Source organism: Lytechinus pictus, chromosome 11, assembly GCF_037042905.1.
Source record: "Lytechinus pictus isolate F3 Inbred chromosome 11, Lp3.0, whole genome shotgun sequence".
NCBI classification, from domain to species: Eukaryota; Metazoa; Echinodermata; class Echinoidea; order Temnopleuroida; family Toxopneustidae; genus Lytechinus; species Lytechinus pictus.
Window position 1 is genome coordinate 28,142,284 of NC_087255.1, and position 22,417 is coordinate 28,164,700.

The 22,417-nt window shown below is 35.1% G+C and overlaps 1 protein-coding gene across 1 annotated transcript in view; it reads right to left on the bottom strand.

Annotated features, from left to right (window-relative positions):
• Positions 1–5,116: 5,116 nt before the first annotated feature.
• LOC129271114 (putative ankyrin repeat protein RF_0381) overlaps positions 5,117–22,417 on the bottom strand; it is a 29,607-nt gene continuing 12,306 nt past the window's right edge. The window contains exons 7-14 of the mRNA XM_064106265.1: positions 20,521–20,625; positions 19,417–19,551; positions 18,743–18,871; positions 17,936–18,144; positions 16,760–16,846; positions 15,825–16,108; positions 13,849–14,056; positions 5,117–8,004 (exon numbers count right to left, since the gene is read on the bottom strand). Coding sequence (XP_063962335.1) covers positions 7,731–8,004; positions 13,849–14,056; positions 15,825–16,108; positions 16,760–16,846; positions 17,936–18,144; positions 18,743–18,871; positions 19,417–19,551; positions 20,521–20,625 — 1,431 coding nt within the window. The 3' untranslated portion in view covers positions 5,117–7,730. The remainder of the gene's footprint in view (positions 8,005–13,848; positions 14,057–15,824; positions 16,109–16,759; positions 16,847–17,935; positions 18,145–18,742; positions 18,872–19,416; positions 19,552–20,520; positions 20,626–22,417) is intronic.

Consider the following 22,417-nt stretch of genomic DNA (forward strand, 5'->3'; position numbering starts at 1 on the left):
CTAATCTTCACCCATGAAATCGAGAAAAAAAAAGTCTTCCCCTTTCCCCTCCCGGCAACCTCCCCCTCCTATCAGAATACTCTGGCGCCGCCCCTCAAGAACAACGAATAGCAGTTAAAGGAAATGAGGTAACGAAATCATCAATTCATAAATCATAGTTAATTTTGAGCAAATTACGTTGTAATCCACTTGCGTAGATATCTAATTTAAATGCATGTGAATGAGACAATCGCGAGCAATACCTGTGCAAAAATCGACTGTCAGTAGGGCACCTTGGACAGGGAAATAAAAGAGAGTAATTTTAACGATTTATTAACGATTTTCTTATTTGTATTGCTTCTTTCTATTTTGTAACTGAATATGTAATTCCAGCACAAATTCGAACCTTTAATTCCGAGTGTTCAACTCTCTTCTTCTTTTCTGTTATTTTAAGTATTTATTGTTTTATCATTCAAATTGTGGGTGTTTTGTATTCACATTATATGATTTATATGTTTTTATGGCCCAATAGATAATAACAAATGATGGTGGTGATGATGTGCACACCTTTGTTACTGTAAAACCGCGTGTAGCTTTATGCTGATTCTTATCACTGTATATCAATCATACAAAAAAAGTCTTAGATATTGTACAAAGTTTCTAATTTGAGACGTGGTTTATACAATTTATTGCTTCTGGTCCGGAAAAACACCATTGTAACGATATGGGTGTCTTGACCGGTTGCCATGGTAATTGCAAACAAATGCGCAATCAAGTTCAAGTTAGTTCTGAATGTTTGTTAACTTGGGATTTTAACCCAATAAGCATACACGTATATCATGTATATAGTCAAACGATGAAACAAGGCACCCATGTAGGAATGCACGTAATCACTCACAGAAAGACCGGGGGCGTCAATTCTTATAACTTCTCTTATTATGAGTAAATTGCGATGGAAGATGACTGATTGTGACGTCACAATACACCACCTGACCACACACAATGCAAACCTTTGTCATAACAAACACTTATCAAGATCGATCGGACAAGGCGTTACCTATCGATCTCCAATATAAGACAAGTGAAAAATTGACATTTAAGAATTTTGCCAATTGGTAGAAGGGACGTCTCTTTCTCCTGGTTTATATTTAGACACACTACACGAAAACAAAAGAATAGTTCCGGATATTTTTTTTCTCAAAGCTGAGACGTGAATACCCTATAATTTCCATTATCATATTTTGGCGCCTTGCTTAAGCAGAAAAGATACTTTTTCCCGGAACCCAATCTAGGTACAAATTTACCGTTTGTTATTTCATCTTCATATGCCATAGCACTTTTCTGGAGAATTTCTTTTCACAATTTTTTGTTTCATTTAAAAAACACCTTACAATTTAAGCTTTTTTCCCCAAAAAAAATCCCGTACGGTCCTTGATCTGAATGAATTACAGGAGGACATGTCCCCGAATGTTCTGAACTAACATTTATAAATTGATCGGAACTTAATCTGATAAAAGGTAGTTTACGTTATACAATTGGATGAAATATATAGCTTGGAGAATGATGTAGTTCTCAGTGAGGGGGGGTATAGGGGAGACGTGGAGGGATGGGGTCGGAAGGGGGCAGGAGAGGGAGTGAAAAGAGCCAAGATGGGGAGAGAGGAGAGAAAGCTTGAGAGAGAGGGGGAGAGAGAAGAGAGAAGATTAAAAAGGGTGAGACAAGGGGAGACAAGTGGACAGAAGGAAGATAATGAGCTGATAGGTGGTAGCGACAACTAAACATCAAATGAATTGAGAAAAACCTGGCTCATAATTATATGCTTTCAAAGAAAAATCATCAAGCCATGAAATCAACCATTACCATTTTCATTCATATATAGCACAACGTTATGTTTACAATATTTCATTCATTTATTTGCTTGATGTTTACTTCATTCCAGAAAGTCAAAAGTACTATTCTCATTGATTCACTGTGTACCATGACGCATAGATACTGGTAGATGAATCCGTTTATTGTGCATGGCCCTTCGAACTCGTCAATTTATTGTCCAAAAGATGCGGACTTTTCAATCAAAATTGCTCATTTAGTTAATAACATAAATTGCCGAAAATGAGAAGCGAGATGAGTGGATCACTGTTGACCGAGTCCTTATTTGCTTTTCCTGGCTTGTTTGTGAACAAATTGCATGAATTCCACGTCAACATAACTTCCGATCTGCTTCTTCAATTTTACACAATTATGTTTAAAATCAAATTTACAAAATACCATATACCGTATTCTAAAATAATTGATGAATGGGTTAGATTTATGCCAAAATACGAAGTAAACATAACATTATTTTTAACGTCTTATTGTTTCCATTAAATGTATTCTACTGACGTGATGAGGCACTCTATCATTAAATGATGATAATAACAATATCTATATCTGCAGATTGTTCAACTCCAATAAGGATCTAAAATTATCTTTCTCTCGCAGCAATTTTTATGATTACATAATCGTCGACCCCCATGGCGCTTCCAATGGTCGGTGTAGGACGGGTAATATTCGGAACTCATATAGAAATAATCCCTCCCATACTCACCCTCGCACACATACACACTACTTTAAAACCTCACTCTTGCAGTTTCTCGGAATACTCGTTTTTAATGTTCTTTGAAAAGAGTGATTTTCACTCCATCTTTATATCTGTTAAAACACATTTCATTTTTTTATCTACTACTATAATTTCATAAACATAAGCACTCTTTTAATATCTAATAAAACTATTTTAAAAAAGAAGAAGAAGAAGATAGAATACCGATAGGTCTAAACACCGTCAATAGCATCAAGATTGAATTTAGAAAGTGAGTATTTTCAGGAAGACTAGAGAACTTCCAATTTTGGAAGAACAAAAAATAGAATTCCTCAAAAGCCACAGTGGTAGGATTCAGGTAACATCGACGCATGAAAAGGTGAACCGACCATCGGACTTCCAGATAGTCTTGTCTGCTTGTCTTCAAATATCGCATTCCGTGAACCATCACCGATCTAATGAATTTCGGCTAAGATTGAAATTGATCCTCCCTTGGGTGTCTCTTTGAAATGAAAAATAAATGGTGCAAATCAAACAACGAATGATCTGATAGAAGCGATGCTTATTATAGTGACCATGATTCTTGGTAGTGTAGCCCAAGTCCTGTGGGTCACATCTCTGAACCCTTAAAGTCTGGTTTCTCTTTCGTTCTTCGAGGAAGACAGGTATTTTTGTTGAGAAGAGCAAGAAAGCTTGTGGCGTTCTTTTGTTGTTTTATTTTAAATAAATGCATGTAGATAACGCTTTGGCTGTGAAAGCGAAGTTGTTATCAAATGGTCCATGGATACGGACAATTCCCGGTCGAACTTTATGACCAGCTTGAAGTTTCCAACGAACAGTCTATCTTGTTTTTATTCCATTTATCTACTTATCTTGCTACCTATCTAAAACATCTTCCAAACTATCAATCTGCCGATCTTTCAATTTCTATTGATAAGATTATCATCGATCTACGCTCTTAAAATAATATCATAATATTCCATGTGTTAGTGAATGTATGCCGGTCAGAAATATAAAAGTTCGTAATCAGTTAAATTATTGGTTAGAATTTTCTATGAATATGGCTATCAAGCGTGATTGGGTGGTGTAAGAAAGTTTATTTGCAATCAAACGCAGGCAACAACAAATATGTGTTTAATCGAATGACTTACGACTTATTTTGGGAGTATAACTCCCCTTTACACTTTTTATTTTACAAATGAAACTAAATTGTAATGAAATTTTCATTAATTGATTATTTACAAATTGACTTGTCTTGTTGGTTTTTTATCCATACTGAAGCAGAAGTATTGTCCAAAAGATAATTTAGCCATAATACGTTGAAATCACTTTGAAAATCCTATAACTTCCCAAAACCGGAAGAAAGTTGTGACCTATTCTTTCTAGATCTCTTTCTAAAAAAAAGTAATATTAAAAAAATCGAGTGGTCCATTGAAGCATATAAATTCTTTGAATCTGTGTACTATGCTTTTACAAAATTCAATTAACCTTAACGAGGAAATGGGTAGCATGTTCAACCAGTCATTGCTCTACTGAAAGCACTAGAGATGCTCTCGATTTGTATAAGCAAATGTAGCATGTCGCTACCTGTGTATAATATACCTGTATACATCGACATACCGGGTAGCATCCTCTGGGTCTCGTAACACAAAGGTTAGCGATTGATCGTAAGCTTGATTTTCACGATTGATTGTACATTGTAGTCAATGCAAGCAATCGTAGAAAAATATATATCTACGACTGATAAGCTTTGTGTTATGGACCCTGGTTGGTTCATATCATTTGGTCTAAAAACAGTTGGTCTTCTTCCCACTGATAGTCAAATCATGGAAGGGGCAAAACCCAATTGGTCTACTCGGTCTAATTGCCTTTTGGTCTACACTTCACTTGGTCGATTCCGATTCTCAATTAGTCCAATACCCATAGGCGTTAGGTGGGGGACGATCCCCCCTAATTTTTTTGTTGATAACCTTTTTTTTTTTTGCTTGTCAATTTTTTTTCCTGCGTCTCCCCTAAAATTTGTGGTTGATAACCTTTTTTTTTTTTTGCTTGTCAAAAAAATGTTGTGGTCCCCCCTAAAATTTTTGGCTTCCGCCGCTAATACCAATACCCATAAAGTCCACTTCTAATGTCCAGTATGTCCATACAGTTGGTCAAAATCCTCTTTGTCTACTTAATATTATGTATTTCACTTTTTGTACTGTGAAATGAAAATTTTGCAATAAGTTGATAAATACACCAATTAAATATGTTCATGTTCCGATCCCTATCTTCACTCCAAGATTCATTTTTACAGGTAATATCCCATGACATACCAATGTGACCGGGTGCATGTTTTTTCATAAAGCTGTTCGTAAGTTAAGAGCGACTTTCAGAACGACTGATGTCCTGTGTTAAATGGTATATACCAAAATGTTCGTTGGCGATGGTTTAGCGCGTAAGAACGGATCACCAGTCATTCTTAAAGTCGCTCTTAACTTACGACTAGCTTTATGAAACGCACCCCTGCTTTTAACGTGATAACTGACATAAACACACAACTATTCACTCACTTTATATACATCATTTTGTTCATTTTAATGCTTTAATGCTACAAATGTGAGATGAAACAAATCGAGTTGTTAAATGCAGCAAACAACTCTATAAAATACAGCCAAAATATTACTTTAAAAGACAATTACTCCAAATCACGCTTCGCCGTGGTTTCTATAGCACAACATAAATAGGTACAGAGTATAAATGTGATATTTTTATAATAAAGAATTGATATTTTTCCTCTCTTTGCTTTCCATCTCAAATAATTTTATAAGAAAAAAATCTCTAGGATTGGGGATACAATAATTCATGGTCGGGGAACTGTAGCATAAAGGTTAACAATCAACCTCTAAATGTCCATGGCCAATCATGATCAGTGTATCATGAGCATTTTGTTCAAAACACTAACCAGGAACCAATCAGAAGCGTTCTTTCATATTTGCAATTCATCGCAAATGTTTGTGTTATTGGGTCCAGATACCCAGTGCGGTTTTGTTAGCATTCAGTTTTAAAAGCCCATAAAGATAAAAATAATCAATATTCTATATGTTTTATAGATTTAGACGCGTAAGTATACTGCGACTCATAGAGGTTCTTAAAACCCGTTTCCTACATACTTTCCCCCAGACTTGTTGTCAATCGATAACAAAATTGGGCATCACATGAACAAAAACATGAACATTTTTTCCATAATTAGATAATGCTTCATACTTTACCGTCAAGTTAAACATATCCATTCACAATTATTTACATGTTAGAAAAATAACACTCTTCTTACTATTATTATTTTCGGCACACATTAGCACACTTTTACAAAATATCGAATGTTAAAAAATTGTGCGATTGACAAATAAATACTGTACATTATAAAACGCAAATCACGGTCATGATAAATTTAACTCTACTGTTTGCATCCCAAAGCACTTCCCTCCCGTGTCATAAGAACGGGTATTGTAAATTCACAGAATTTGCTCTAAAAATAACTATTATTTTATTCTTAAGGTTTTTCGTCTAGTAAATTAAACCATAACCAGCATATTTTGTACGATGGCATCAAAGGCTTCTTTGGTACTCTTTCGTAAAACTACAGTTAAAAGGCTCTGCAAAGATAAAAGATCGTACCCGTCAAGGGAGGGGGATCACTGTCTCGTACCTTTATAATTGGATGTGAAACATGGGGGGATAACACCAACAACATCCATTATACCAAGAGAAATCGATCACCAGAGTGGCTCTGATTTGCTTTCTCTCCCATCATATTGAAACCCACACCCTTTATTGTTAAACAGTCTCCTCTTTATCTGTCAACCAAAATTTACACCATCTGTAATGCATGGATATTCTGTTGATACCCGAAAAAACGCTTAAAGTTGTTTTTTCTTTTTAAGAACAACTAATTTCATAAACGATCCATCGATTTTAAGATATTGATCACCCACTCTTAGCTGACGTAACCATGGAACATTGGAAAGTAGTGGACGAGTTTAGCACCTATTAACAATGACGCGAGCAGCATTTTAATGCCTTTAAAAATAAAAATAAAATAATGCATTTAAAAATGGCTAACATAGATTAATACTTATTTTTTTCATGCATGGGAAATTGACTACAATTGATATCATCGTTGCATAGCTTTCAAACCTTTCAAAGATGAATACATCTCTGAATGCATTTTGTTTATCCATATTTCATGAGTAATATGACTTCCCTAGACAATCGAATGCACAAATCAAAATGAATTAAAGTCACATATGCATTACATTATAAAAATATCATTTTGAGCGATGATCAAGCGATTTATAGAAAGCAGATTGGCTCTGGTAGAAATTATGGAATGTATTCAAACAGTTCATTGCACTCATTTCTGCACTGGGACATTGTAATGGATAAATTGGCTTGACTTTGAATATGATAGTAAATGTCTAACCTTAATCTATTTCACGCTTCTTCATTGTGAATTGATATTAATCTCTAATGCGTGTAATATACTCATTCAACCGATATTATGAAACCATTAGCTTATACGTTCAAAATAATTGACTTGGAATAATTCAATACTGAAAGTAATACGTTGTGATTGTGATATATGTATTGCTTCCTATGTTCCAATCAAAATATATTGGCAGTACACTAAATCCAAAGGAGCAACTGTACTCCCCAACCACACTTCTATATCGGAGTGATAATATATAGGGAACATTCCCTTTGGAGTGAATTATAAATCCCTATAGAGTGAATTGGAGTTTCTTCTGAAGTGAATTATGAATCTTTTTCTTAGACATTTCCAAAAAGAGAGTTAAAATAAACTCTTAAAAGACGTAAATCCGATCTCACTCCGAGAGCAGACTGATATAGCATGCACCTATATAGACTCTTTTTGCGTACATGTAAAAGAACAATTTGGGAAAATAAAAGCACATTTTACACATTAAAATGATTATGATGGCGGAATTCAATGTATCCCTTTTCCTTATTGTACGTATATTTCTTCTGATCCTTTGGGAGTAAATTTTATTAAATGAACGTATCGTATTAGAACTTACAAATCTTTAACTGATTAATTCCAAGAACGTGGAAATCCATTCGACGTTTGATCAAAACTGCCCATTCAAAATATAACCTCAAGAATCAAACCTGTCTGCTATCTGGTCACTACGGAATAGGAATATTTTTTACCCTGCGAGTAACTGCTTTTACTTCTCATTTTCACCGGCGTGTTAATAGTCTTTGATCCGTCGTCACTTCCATCTGAGTAAATTCTGTTTGATCTGTAGCCTGTCGTCACGGTTGATTGGGTGGTCGAATCCCCCGATGATGTCCGCTGTTGAGCACGCCTCAGTCCTTCGTATCTTCGTAAAATTTCCGAGTTTACTAAAGGCTGGGCGTAGGGTGATTTTAGGTTCTCTTTGCTCCGCCTGTGGATGAATATGATTATTCATAAAGGATTATTAGTGATCGTGGCTAGTCGCAGGAATGTACCTTTAGGGGTTGGAGCACTATGGGTTGGGGTAAAAATACGTAAATGTTTAATGATTCATTCAAATGAGAGCGTAAAGACCAAGCTGAAATTCGAGAGAGATTTTTGTCTTTGTCTCTTCATGAATTAAAACTGGAGGAAAAGTCAGAATATTGTCGAAATATCAAATAAACGTATTTTTAACATTTCAGGGGATTCATTGACTCTGTGTCTCCAACTTTGAAAGCCTTCTCGATAGCCTTATTTTTCATGTTTTTCGTGTTTGCTGGTCAGATTTTCAAGGAAGCAAGGGCGCCCTTTTTGAGAGATGTAGACCCAGTATTGCTTCTTTTTTGGGAGTTGTGAAAAAATAATAAAACTAATCGCATAACTTTTTGATCCCCTCATTTATGAATTCCTTTATTAGCCCATGCATGCATGCTTACACCTTTGGTAAAGAGACTGTATAGAATACCAATCAGGGGCGACGCCGGGATAATATTTTGATGGGGGCCCAAAGACGACCTTAAAGGGATGGTCTGGGCTGAAAATATTACATTTTAATACATAGAGTAGAATTCACTGAGCAAAATGCCGAAAATTTCATCAAAATCGGATAACAAATAATAAAATTATTGAAGTTTAAAGTTTAGCAATATTTTGTGAAAACAGTCGTCATGTATATTCATTAGGTGGGCTGATGATGTCACATCTCCACTTTCCGTTTTCTTATGTTATTACATAAAATCATAATTTTTTCATTATTTCATACATGTGTGAATAACATGTCTCCATTATAATGAAATAAGTTGCAGCAATAAATATCTAATGCACTAAATCAGTTGTCAATCCAATTTTTCTAGTTCTTGGAGTTCTAGTTCTTGGAGGAAAAAATTGAATAAACATAATTTCATATGATAAAATACAAAAGAACAAGTAGAGATGTGACATCATCAGCCCACCTAATGAATATTCATGAAGACTGTTTTCACAAAATATTGCTAAACTTTAAAATTCAATAATGAAATTTTCTGCATTTTGCTCAGTGAATTCTACTCTATTTATTAAGCTATACATACTTTCAGCCCGGACCATCCCTTTAAGGTGACTCAGTGTAATAACAGGGGAAACATAAAGAGACATCAGGGCCCCGTCTTACAAAAAGTTACGATTGATCCGATCAACCTCGAGGATACGGAAATTCATCAACGTCATATTTTTTTCTTCAGGAAATTTGCACAATCTCCTTAGATTGATGAATGTATGAATATACATCATATCTAGAAAATATTTTGAACAAATTTGCATTTTAGATGTTGACGTTGCTGGCAGTCCATATAGTTGTGATTGATCGGATCAATCGCAACTCTTTGTTATACGGGGCCCAAGACTCATATTCCCTCTTTACACTATGGTTCTCCTTCCTTTCATTTTCTTCCATCTTTTTCTCCTTTGTCTCCTTTTTTCTCCTTTTAAAAAAAATCTCTCTCTCGGTTTCATCGGGGCGTGTACCGCCGCCTCTGTGATACGTAAATGAGAAGAGATATGCGTAACTGAAACTATTAAGGACGGCATATTATATTACTGGATGATGCTCTTCTTGACATGAAAGAAGAAGGGAGTGTGCACACGAGACACACCTGCTGTCTGGTCACGTGTTAGGTTTATCACATTCCCATAGGCTTATTGTATGAAAGGACGACATCAAGAACTTAGTTTTTCATTTGATAAATATGGTTTTTTTGATAAACTTAGTTTTTCAATTGAAAAACAAAGTTTATCAAGAAAAACTAAGTTTATCGCCGAAAAACTTAGTTTTTCATTTGATAAATAGGTTTTTTTTGATAAACTTAGTTTTTCAATTGAAAAACTAAGTTTATCGGCGAAAAACTGAGTTTATCAACGAAAATCTAAGTTTTTCATTTGATAAACAGAGTTATTTGATAAACTAAGTTTTTCAAGTGATAAACTAAGTTTTTCAATTTCGATAAACTAGGTTTTTCGATTTCGATAAACTAGGTTTTTCGATTTGATAAACTAGGTTTTTCAAAATTGAAAAACTTAGTTTATCACTTGAAAAACCTAGTTTATCGCCTTTATGGGACAAATGGCGTTCTAAGAAAAACTCAGTTTATCACTTGAAAAACCTAGTTTATCGCCTTTATGGGACAAATGGCGTTCTTTGAAAAACTCAGTTTATCAGATTCGAAAAACTTAGTTTATCAGATTTGAAAAACTTAGTTTATCGGCGATAAACTAGGTTTTTCAAGTGATAAACTAAGTTTTTCAATTTTGAAAAACCTAGTTTATCGAATCGAAAAACCTAGTTTATCGAATTGAAAAACCTAGTTTATCACTTGAAAAACCTAGTTTATCGCCTTTATGGGACAAATGGCGTTCTAAGAAAAACTCAGTTTATCACTTGAAAAACCTAGTTTATCGCCTTTATGGGACAAATGGCGTTCTTCGATAAACTCAGTTTATCAGATTCGAAAAACTTAGTTTATCAGATTTGATAAACTTAGTTTATCGGCGAAAAACTAGGTTTTTCAAGTGATAAACTTAGTTTTTCAATTCTGATAAACTAAGTTTTTCGAATCTGATAAACTGAGTTTTTGTCTCACCTGCATAGCAGAGTGAGACTATAGGCGCCGCTTTTCCGACGGCGACGGCGGCGGCGGCGTCAACACCAAATCTTAACCTGAGGTTAAGTTTTTGAAATGACAGCATAACTTAGAAAGTATATGGACCTAGTTCATGAAACTTGGCCATAAGGTTAATCAAGTATTACTGAACATCCTGCCTGAGTTTCATGTCACATGACCAAGGTCAAAGGTCATTTAGGGTCAATGAACTTGGACCATGTTGGGGGAATCAACATCAAAATCTTAACCTAAGGTTAAGTTTTTGAAATGTCATCATAACTTAGAAAATATATGGACCTAGTTCATGAAACTTGGCCATAAGGTTAATCAAGTATCACTGAACATCCTGCATGAGTTTCACGTCACATGACCAAGGTCAAAGGTCATTTAGGGTCAATGAACTTTGGCCGAATTGGGGGTATCTGTTGAATTACCATCATAACTTTGAAAGTTTATGGATCTGATTCATGAAATTGGACATAATAGTAATCAAGTATTACTGAACATCCTGTGCAAGTTTCAGGTCACATGATCAAGGTCAAAGGTCATTTAGGGTCAATGAACTTTGGCCAAATTGGGGTATTTGTTGAATTACAGCCATAAATTTGAAAGTGTGTTGGTCTAGTTCATAAAACTTGGACATAATAGTAATCAAGTATCACTGAACATCCTGTGCGAGTTTCAGGTCACATGATCAAGGTCAAAGGTCATGTAAGGTCAAAGAACTTTGGCCACGTTGGGGGTATTTGTTGAATTGCCATCATATCTCTATAAGTGTATTGGTCTAGTTCATAAAACGTGGAAATAAGAGTAACCAAGTATCACTGAACATCTTGTGCGAGTTATAGTAGTTTTCAAAATCAGCACTGCTGCTATATTGAATCGCGTGATGCAGGTGAGACGGCCAGAGGCATTCCACTTGTTCTAAGAACGCCAGTTGTCCCATAAAGGCGATAAACTAGGTTTTTCAAGTGATAAACTGAGTTTATCGAAGAACGCCATTTGTTTCATAAAGGCGATAAACTAGGTTTTTCGCCGATAAACTAGGTTTTTCAATTTCGATAAACTAGGTTTTTCGATTTCGATAAACTAGGTTTTTCGAATTGAAAAACTTAGTTTATCGAAATTGAAAAACCTAGTTTATCGGCGAAAAACCTAGTTTATCGCATTTATGGGACAAATGGCGTTCTACGATAAACTCAGTTTATCACTTGAAAAACCTAGTTTATCGCTTTTATGGGACAAATGGCGTTCTTAGAAAAACTCAGTTTATCAGATTCGAAAAACTTAGTTTATCAGAATTGAAAAACTAAGTTTATCACTTGAAAAACCTAGTTTTTCGCCGATAAACTAAGTTTATCACTTGAAAAACTCAGTTTATCTAGAAAAACTCAGTTTATCAGTCGAAAAACTTAGTTATTCAAGAAACTCTGCTTTTCACTTGAAAAACCTAGTTTTTCATTGATAAACTTAGTTTTTCAATTGATAAACTAAGTTTTTCAAGAAAAACCTAGTTTTTCAATTGATAAACTAAGTTTTTCAAGAAAAACCTAGTTTTTCAATCGAAAAACTAAGTTTTTCGGCGATAAACTTAGTTTTTCTTGATAAACTGAGTTTTTCAAATGATAAACTTAGTTTATCGGCGAAAAACTAAGTTTATCGGCGAAAAACTAAGTTTTTCAATTGAAAAACTAGGTTTTTCGATTGATAAACTAGGTTTTTCGGCGATAAACTGAGTTTATCGCCTTTATGAAACAGATGGCGCGCCATAACCTTGGACATAATAGAGAGGATCTACATGCATTGGTTAAAAAAAATCTACAGCTCAATCTTTAAATCAACAGAACCGAGCAATTAAAAAATATCCCCATTTTCATGTTTTATTTGAAAGGTCGTTGGCATGGCAGCATAGTAACGTAAGTACAGTACCTATTTACGTCTAAATGTAATGATGTTGATTTTCCTTTTGATCTTCTTTCAATTAAACACTTCTTCCCAAATGTAAGGTACTTTTACAAATCGCTACTCCCTGTAATTGTATTATTTTGTTATTTTTGATGAAACATGATAAACGAAAGACACTTTTCCTTTCATCAGATAATCTTCAGCTGCTAAAGTCTCTTCGATTGTCTACCCCCCCCCCCTTCTCTCTCTCCCTCTCTTCTCTATGTTCATTGTGAAAAGATGACGTCACCTTTAGGTCCGCTCCACCCCCACCCCATCTTATCAAAATTCCCTTGAGCCGCTCCTCTCATATACCATGCCAATAAAATAGAAGGAAATGGATGAGTGATGAAGGAAGAGGCCTAGTCTCTGCCCTATGTGATGACTAAAATAAAACTTTTAATAGAACATTATCAAGACAATCTTCCGCACTAGTCTTATGTTTCCTAATGATCATAACATTCATCATAACGGCTAACACTAACTTTATGACGTTTGAACTTAGTAGAAATGGAAGGTTTAATCCCTCTTTCTCCGTTGCAGAAACTTTTGAAATCAAATGCAACTCTAAACTTGAATTTTAACCAATCAAATTAAAACTTGGAATTTAAATTATATATTTTTTTTAAGTTGCATTCAAATACAACTCTTTCTGCAAAGGGCCCCTTATCATTATATTAGGTATCCAAATTATATATGTTTTTATTACAATAATGCTTAGCCTCATGTGAATTCGTGCAATAATGCGAAAAGGGAATTTTTTTGTGGTAAATGTTCTATTGTATTCGAGTGTTCCGTGTTCCTACCCCCCCCCCCTCCCCCACTCATTGAAGTCATGGGAAGCGGAGGTGCTGAAGCACTGTCAAGATTTTCCTGGGGGTGCTGATGGTTTTATTTTCCATATGCAGCACGCCTGGGATTCTGGAAGGTGTGTCATAATTGATAAATATAAAACCAAAAGACCTGTATTCTGTAGTGAACCCCCCCCCCCTTTTTTTTTTTTTTTTTTGCTTGTCAAATTCTTGGGACCAATACGACCTTAATTTTTAGCAAAAATCTTTTTGGGGGTCAAATTTATCATCAGCACCTGTGTAAAAAAAAATCGTTCCCAAGGCCCTGATTGAAGTCATAAATAGTTTTGTTGCTGCTTATTGTATATTGTATAATGCTATTATCATCACCTTTTGTCCAATTTTAAAGGGGAAAATACTCACCTCGTTTTAACTCCTTGCTCGGCCCGGCGTTTCTTTTCCAGTATATTCTTCCAATGAACGTTGAATGTTTCCTGATCATCGACGTCGGTGGCTCGTCTTGGTATGACGTTCATTGGTCTCCTTGGTGAGGTGGACTTCGGAGCCGGGCTCTTCCCTTCATATATGTATCGTGAGTTGAGTGCTACCGCATCCTTGTCTGTAAGCTTGCCTGCAAGAAATTGAAAGAATTGTTCGTTACACAATTTCTTTCCATTTTATTCCATTGTTTACTGGGGCACCACCCCTGTTATTTTTCAAGTTTTGAAGCAAAAGGAAAGACCATGAAGACAGAGGAGAGAAATGGGAAAGGAATTTTTAAAAAGGGAGGGGAGCATAAAAAAAGGTGAGGTCTTAACTCAGTAAAAAGTTTCATTATGAGATTCCAATTTGGCGTTAATGCACTGGTAAGCTGCTTTGCTGAGTTCCTACGGTAGTTACCCCAACAGAAACAATAATAATATTTTACAAGATCTTTCACGATCATCTTGCCACACCCACCAATTGTTCTAATACACCCCCCCCCCCCTTCATTTATTTCTTCTTTTGGTTTTTATCTTGGGGGGTCTATTAATTTATGTATATATTCATTTATCTATTTAATCATTTATTTCAGAGTATCCTTATCATTTTATTATTTTGTTCCCCATTTATCGACGTTCGTTAGATATGGCCATGTATAATCATGGACCATGGTATAATAAAGCTCCCTATTTGGGTTTGTCAAATATCAAAGGAACCTCGTCGTTATTGGTCTCCCTTTAGAATTCAATTTATCCTTTAAATGTTGTTTTAAAAACGATTCATCCATGTTGTTGTTATCATCTCCGAAGATTCCATTCAAAATACGAATATAATTCTCCTTTTCTATTTAAGAATAATTCATTCAACATTTCACTTCGTTTTACATTTCTATTTCCATAAATTTTTGTATAGTAATATGAATATATTTTTTACTTTTATCACTTCGAGAAATGTGGCAGCGAGCCTTCAGGCTTGATGTTTCATTGTTTCGTTACACTAGGTTTTATGTGACGTCACCAACGTAATGGAGATAACTGAATAGAAAGATGGAGCACTCTTAAAGCCAAACGTCTTATAACACTAGTTAATAGCTTTATAAGATTAAAATTGATAAGGAAATGGATGTTTGGCACTAACATCCCCATTCAATCTGATAAAAATAGAAGATGGAAACGTGCTCTTTCCGAGAAGACCACTTGGAAAAAGGTATAAAAAAAAAAAAAGCTGTGATGTTCGCTGAATGAAATATTCATGGAAACAATTTGCTGCCTTGAATACACAATTCCGCTAATCTATACATTGATAAAAGTGCAACAGGTTCAGTAAACAAACATAACTAACGGTGAATTAAATACAATTTCTATAACACATCATCATCTTGTTTTTCTTGCAGAGGATATATTTTGTAAATGATTGGACACTTGTCACTAAGAGCATTTACTTGCATGTATTTTGTTGTTGTTTATTAATCCTGCTTTTTGAAAGCTTAAAAAATATTATGGAAGAAAAAAATGGTTTCTTACTGTATCCTTCGCCCGTCCATTTAGTATTTTTCAAAAAAATCTATATTGGTAGATGATCATTAGCAACAAGACTTTTCATATCAAAGTGCTGTTGATTTGAGGCTCTTCTTTTTTATTTCAAGTTTGACGAAATTTGGCGAATTGCCCTCTATTGTTGTCTGTTTATGTGAATCAAAACGACTTTCCGAATCTTACCCTTTTCCGATTTGTGTACATCATAACATTACGTCATGATGACATCTTTTGAGATATTTACGGATTTCTTGAGGCACTATAGATTAGATCAAAACAATGTAAAGTAGTCAGAGATATACTCGGGACCATTCAACAAGCGTTATACCATTATCTAATGGATTATAATAAGTCTTAACGAGGGTACTTCTTATCTCTCACCTAGATCTAAGTCTTCGATTTTTTCTGTTTCATCCGACGTTTCATCGACCCCATACCGCTGGCGGGATGACGTACTGCTCCTGTCTTCATTCTCCTCTTCCTCTTCTACCTGAGGATCGATTAAACCCAATTCAAAGAGAAGATCTCGGCAGGAATCCTCGATGATCGCTCCTTTGTCAATGAGGTGCTTGCAACAATCTCTGTGATTGTTCTTTGCAGCCAAATAGAGGGCGCTATAACCAGAGCTATCCTTTGAGTTGATGAAATCTTGCGATTCTGCATCCCTGAACAGCATAAAAGATATATAAAATAGAATTTCGACAAATTCAATTATAAATGATGAAATTCATGGTTTTTTGGATCAAACTGTATTCTAATTTCAAGTTTTAAGTGTTCAGGTTTAGATTCATTACGAATATAACACGAGGCATAACATATTTTGCATGTCCTTTTTTTTAAACAGAAATGCCGGATAGGGGTATCCATGCAGTTGCCTTTGATAACCCGTGATTCTCCCAAACAAGATTCTCCCAAACAATATATGATATGATTATTCTTGTTTTATTTAATTTACACTGAGTAGGCCTGCAAAGATTGCTAAACTGCTTTGGAAAAGGTTACCCGTAGTTTTACAAACATTGTATTGTATTTTATTTATTCTCCATAAAAACACATACATACAAAGTACAAAATAAAAGTAAAATGAAAATAACATATAGTATGAAATTAAAAATGAATACATACTTAACGACTTGATTGCCCACTATTTGCTACGAATCCCATTTATATTTTTCAGAGGGCTAGCAAGTAGGAGGATCGCATAAAGAATAATGTGTCCTATAGCATACAGCTCATTCAACTACTAGTATCCCACATAATTCAAAGTAAGATTATTTTCGTATCTAAAAATAAAAACACGACTAATGTAATTTTACCCTTCTTTCTGCGAATCTGCTGTCGTATCTAATAAAGCACTGAGAATGTCGAGATAACCATTTTCTGCAGCGTAATGTAGACTAGATCTAAGAATAAAACAAAAGCAAAACAAAATTTAGTTAACCATGAACCATATTGATTTTTTTAAAGGGAGGAGGACAGATTTCAGTTAAGAAAGTATCCATAACAATTGGTGCATTTTTCTTGTCTTTTTCTGATTTGTCTTTCAATCCAGGAGAAGCGCCACAAATGACAGGGGGGACCGCTCCGCCATGTAATTTTTTTTTCAAGTTATGAAAATTAAAAGGAAAAAAGGGGGAAAGAAAGTAAAAACAAAAATTACTTAACATAGAAAGATGCGTCGTGTAGTGATTTTTTTCAATTGAATCAAAAATAGAAGCCATCACCTTGTTCAACCCCCCCCCCCCCCACACACACACACACCTCCATCAGATCTTAACGCCGCCCCTTTTCCAACACTTATCTTATGGGACGTTACAACAAACTACTGTTTTATTCCATATCAAACGCGAGTCGAAAAAAAATCAAGTGTAAATTTGTAAACCTAAATTTGTAATGATAATAATAATAGTCAGTTCTTGTATAGCGCATAACACATTATGAAGAACGTCTCTATATGCGCTTCCAAAGGACTGGGATATTATTACCCCAGCTGTAGCTCAAGCAGCTTTTACGCGCTCAGCATTTCAAGTAATAATTCCTGCCAGGTACCCATTCACCTCACCTGGGTTGAGTGCAGCACAATGTGGATTAATTTCTTGCTGAAGGAAACTACGCCATGGCTGGGATTTGAACCCATTACCCTCTGTTTCAAAGTCCGGAGACTAATCCACTGTGCCACAACGCTCCACATTGATTGATTCATAGAGCTGGGAAGCGGGGTGTAAACCTATTTTTGTTTACTTGTCAAATTTTTCTGACCAAAAACACCTTCATTTTGGAGTGGAAACCGGTAACCTTTTGGGGGGTTGTCAATAATTCTCCCAATCCAGCACCCCCTATAAAAAAAATCGTTCGCAGTGCCCTGAATTGATTCCGTTTAATTGCAACCCAACTTTTTTGCAGCTCCAGTTCTGCTTGATCCCGAGACTTATGCTTGAGTAATATGAACGTTACGTTTCTTGCCACACCCCATGATTGTTACGAATCCTTACCTTCCCTTGGCGTCCGTGATATCCTTACACGAAGGGGTCCTCTCTATGAAAATTTTAACTACACCGAGTTGTCTACTATTGACTGCTATAATAAGAGGTGTTTGTTGTTCGGTTGAATCCTTGACATCAGACTTGGCTTTGTGATCGAGAAGGAGGATGCATACGTCATCGTCCCCTCGTTTAGCAGCATGATGGAGAGCCGTCCAACCCTAATAAATACAACCAGAAAAAAATGTAATGAAAACGAAAATCTTTAAGTAAATTTTTATTTTTTTACATGTACTGATCTACTATTATTAACTTAACTATAACAGTTTTATCATGTGAGGTGTGTGCGCGAGAGTACACGTGGGTGTGTGATGGAGGGTGTGTGGTGTTTGGGTGTTTTTATTTTTGGGAGGGTAAATGGTGTTGGTATTTTTTTTCTTATTTCGATAACAAATATAAATACATTATATAAAAATGATGAAGAAATATTTCACAAGTATGGACTTGATAGCAATTTACGGATATTCTTTTATTGGAAACCAATACTTATTCTACATGATAACTTACTTTTGGATAACCTCGATTGGCATGTCGCTATTTTGGTATCTTCAAGTGCCAAATACTATTGTGTTACAATGAGAGTGAATTAATGTATGGCAGTGAGATCTGTTCATAAAATCAATTTCATAGCTCAATTTGTTTTACAATCTCTCTATTAATCATTCCTCCTCTCTATACTGTACTCGATCGTTACATCTTATCACAAGAAATTCCTAGTAATAAAATATCGCATCACAGTACAATGGCACAAATTCTTACCTTTTTATCAGTGATATCTATATTTTTGCACCTTGGTATCATAATATTGAGCATCTCTTTCTTCCCACACGCTACTGCATAGATAAGAGCGGTCAGACCTCTCGATTCGCCAGCCTCTAACTCACATCCCTGACAGAAAGAACAATAGAAGGATGATTGATTATTCAGATAATTAGAGAAGATATAGCAAATATATCATTTCTTATGATGAAAAATAGTTTCATGTTTTGAGGTTCAGTCCAAGGAGGCTAAACATAGTACCCCAAATGCCTAATTGCGATCTCGACGTACACATTATTTTAGTGTTCTCGTGAATGAAGAAAAATGAAATTGAAAAAAATACTGTGAAAGGACGCCCCTGTCACTATAATACTAGTTGTCATAAATGTGACAAATTACACGAAAGACTACAAAATAATTCACAAGGGACTACAATCCGCACCTGAGCCTTCCCCTGATGAAAATTACTGCGACAAATATGTAGACATAAAATAAATATCAGTTTGAGGCATTTTTGAGAGTATATGTCGTCGGCGTACTAAAGTAGATGTAGTATGTATTATACCAGTGATTACCGGTAAGCCTTTATGATGGGTATATACCTGTAGTATTAAATCACATTAAATGTTTGTTCTTCTCTTAAAACTTTTTTTTAAAGATGAAAATATACATACCTTCCCGATAAGCATTTCAGCGATATCTGCTCGATTGCTCTGTATCGCATAATGTATCGATCGGACTCCAAATCGATCAGGTAGGTCGATTACTTTAGAACAATCTCGTTCAAGTAGACTCTCCACTACTGATTCCTGTAAACAAATGAAATTATTTGGACAGCAATCAATAGACATAATTCATCTTACTAGCATAAGATTATCATAATAATCATTATAATAATAATTTAGTTTTAGTTTTTTTTTAGTTTATTCTTTATTAAAAAATTACACCCGTCAAAACCGACGGCCGGCCTAACAAGGCCTATGAGTGATGACATCAAAATGTATAAAAGTCAAATACAATTACAGGAAAAGGAAATCATAAGGTATTCACAAAGTAAACTTAACATTAAAGGTATAAATAGTAAATAGGACAAAAAAAATGGTGGAAGTCAAATATTATTTCTTGAATATATTATTTCTTTACGAACAGTGAGAATTTCGTTTGCATAATTAAACAACAATATTAACGAAGTTTAAAATAACTGACTCTTACTTCCTATCGGAAATCCATTAAACATCCGGGTGGAGAGTGGCAACCCATATCACCACTTGTCTAGACACTAGCTTATGGATTCCACTACACAGTCTCCACTCCCAGTGGAGCATTGAATCAGTCCCATCTTTATGATGGCTCGTGCAATTGTCAAAACGATAGTTACTTTGATCTCATACAATTTGTCATTTTAGCTCCCGGTAACTATGGTACGAAATTGGGACAAGTTGAAATTGACAACTAAAATTGTCCTTTTGGCGTTCCAAATAAGTCATAATGTAATAATGACAAAAAGAGAAGGGAGAAAGATAGAGAGATAGAATGAGAGGGAGAGAGAGGGGAGGAGAGGTGGAGGGGGTGTAAGAGAATGGTATGAAAGATGGACAAGTTGAAACAATTGATTACAATTATAATTGTTCTTTTAGCGTTCCAAATATGACGATTATCAACGAGGCAAAAATAGAGCGAGAGAGAGAGAGAGAGGTGGGGAAGGGGGGGGGCGGGAGAGAGAAAGAGGGGGAGTGCTATAAATAAAATATCAATTCTCAATTCAAATAGTAACCTACCATGCCTTGTATAACCGCCCAATGAAGAGCTGATCGATCTAGATTATCCATGGCACACAGATCAGCGTCCTTCTCTAACAAAAATTCAACAAGATCCTTGTTACCCTGTAGATATTAAAGATAGAAAGAGGGTAACGTCATCATTAATGAAAATGATCTAGCTAGGAATAAACATCCGTCAAAATTGGTGAAATGAGCAAACAAAATTAAGGGGGTCAACCATAGCGTATGAAAATTTCTTTTTAAAGAAAGTCAGGAGCGAGCGAAACGAGAGAGCAAAAATTTCCACCCTGTTAATGCGAAAACTAATTTTATTATAGAGTGCGTCCTAAAAAAGGAAACCCGTTTTCAAAGATAAATTTCATAATTATTAAATATGTTTTTTACTATAAATTTGATACTCATGGGAAGAGTGGAATCTAATCTCTAATTTGAAACCAACAGTTAAGCAAATCGTTCACGCATGGCAGATTACAAATAATAAATACTGAGACATGTCAGAAACGATTTGCGCAGAAACTCACGGGTGAATCTAAACTCGTTCTCATTTCAGGGATCAATGAGGAAATATTAACAAAGAATACAAAAGAAATACCAATGAGCCAATCGTCGAATAAGCACGTATAGTATCACAAACCAATCTTGTCCATTTTTTCTGTGTTGGCTTGACATCCGGGGGGGAGTCAAATGTATTGCTGTACACACGCGTGGCCAAATCATTTCCAAAAGGCCCTAAACGAGTTTTTCTCTGTGTGCAAAATAACCCCCTAAACAAGTTTTTCGCGGGCTTTATTTACACGTTTTGGCCCCTAAACAAGTTGTCGCCAGAATATGACCCCGGGGAAAAAGCTTGGGGAAAAAACATACCCTAAACACGTTTGGCTAGTCTTAAAAAAAACATTCCCTAGATACGTTTGACCTTGCGATTGACCATTGACCAATCTTTCAAATCTACCCCTTTAAAAAAAAGGGGGCTTGACAGAAAATGTTTCCCAGGTACACCCTTGCTACACAGAGAAAAGGGGTATGTCAAGTCCAATTGCATCGAATATGATGTAAATGACGGTTTTATGACAGAGAATAGATCAATATTTAACAAAGAAGAATAAACCATGTAAAGTAATTATTAACATATTTTCAAAAAAATCCCTTCAAACTGTACATGCATGTTATTAATCACGCAACAACGAGACGAGAGTATATTTTTAATCAATCCTGTGCCATTGTCCAAACCTAGCTTACATCATACACTTCGCCTGACCATTGTTAAACTCTCGTATCCATGGATATATTCTATTGTCAGTCTGCCTTTCTTAAAGGAATCTATGATTAATTAAACATAATTAAAAGCCCACCCTATTCAATATAATTTGGAATAACATGCTAATGGATCTGAGGTAATCAAATTTAAAGGTTAATTGCTTTCGAGCTAAAAGAGGGTTCATAATTATTATTTCAACGCATGCCTATTTTTAAGCGAAGAGCGTAATGTTATATTTTTGTTTTGTTTTTGTTTTATTAATGTAAAAGGCACCGCATCCGCCATATTGCAATTGTTAGATAATAGTCAAATTTTTTGTAGTTATCAACCATTATGTGCTACAAAGCAACGTTGTATTTTTCGTTGTTTTCTTATGTAAAAGCTTTCTTTCTGATATGACTATGATTTAATGATTACCTAGTTTCAATCTAAACTGAGTAACCTTTTTTATTAAAGGTCAAGTCCACTCCAGAAAAATGTTGATTTGAATAAATAGAGAAAAATCAAACAATCATTTTATCAAAATCGGATGGAAAATAAGAAAAGTTTCGCTTATTTTTCACAAAACAGTGATATGCACAACTCAGTGACATGCAAATTAGACAGTCGATGATGTCTATCGCTCACTATTTCTTT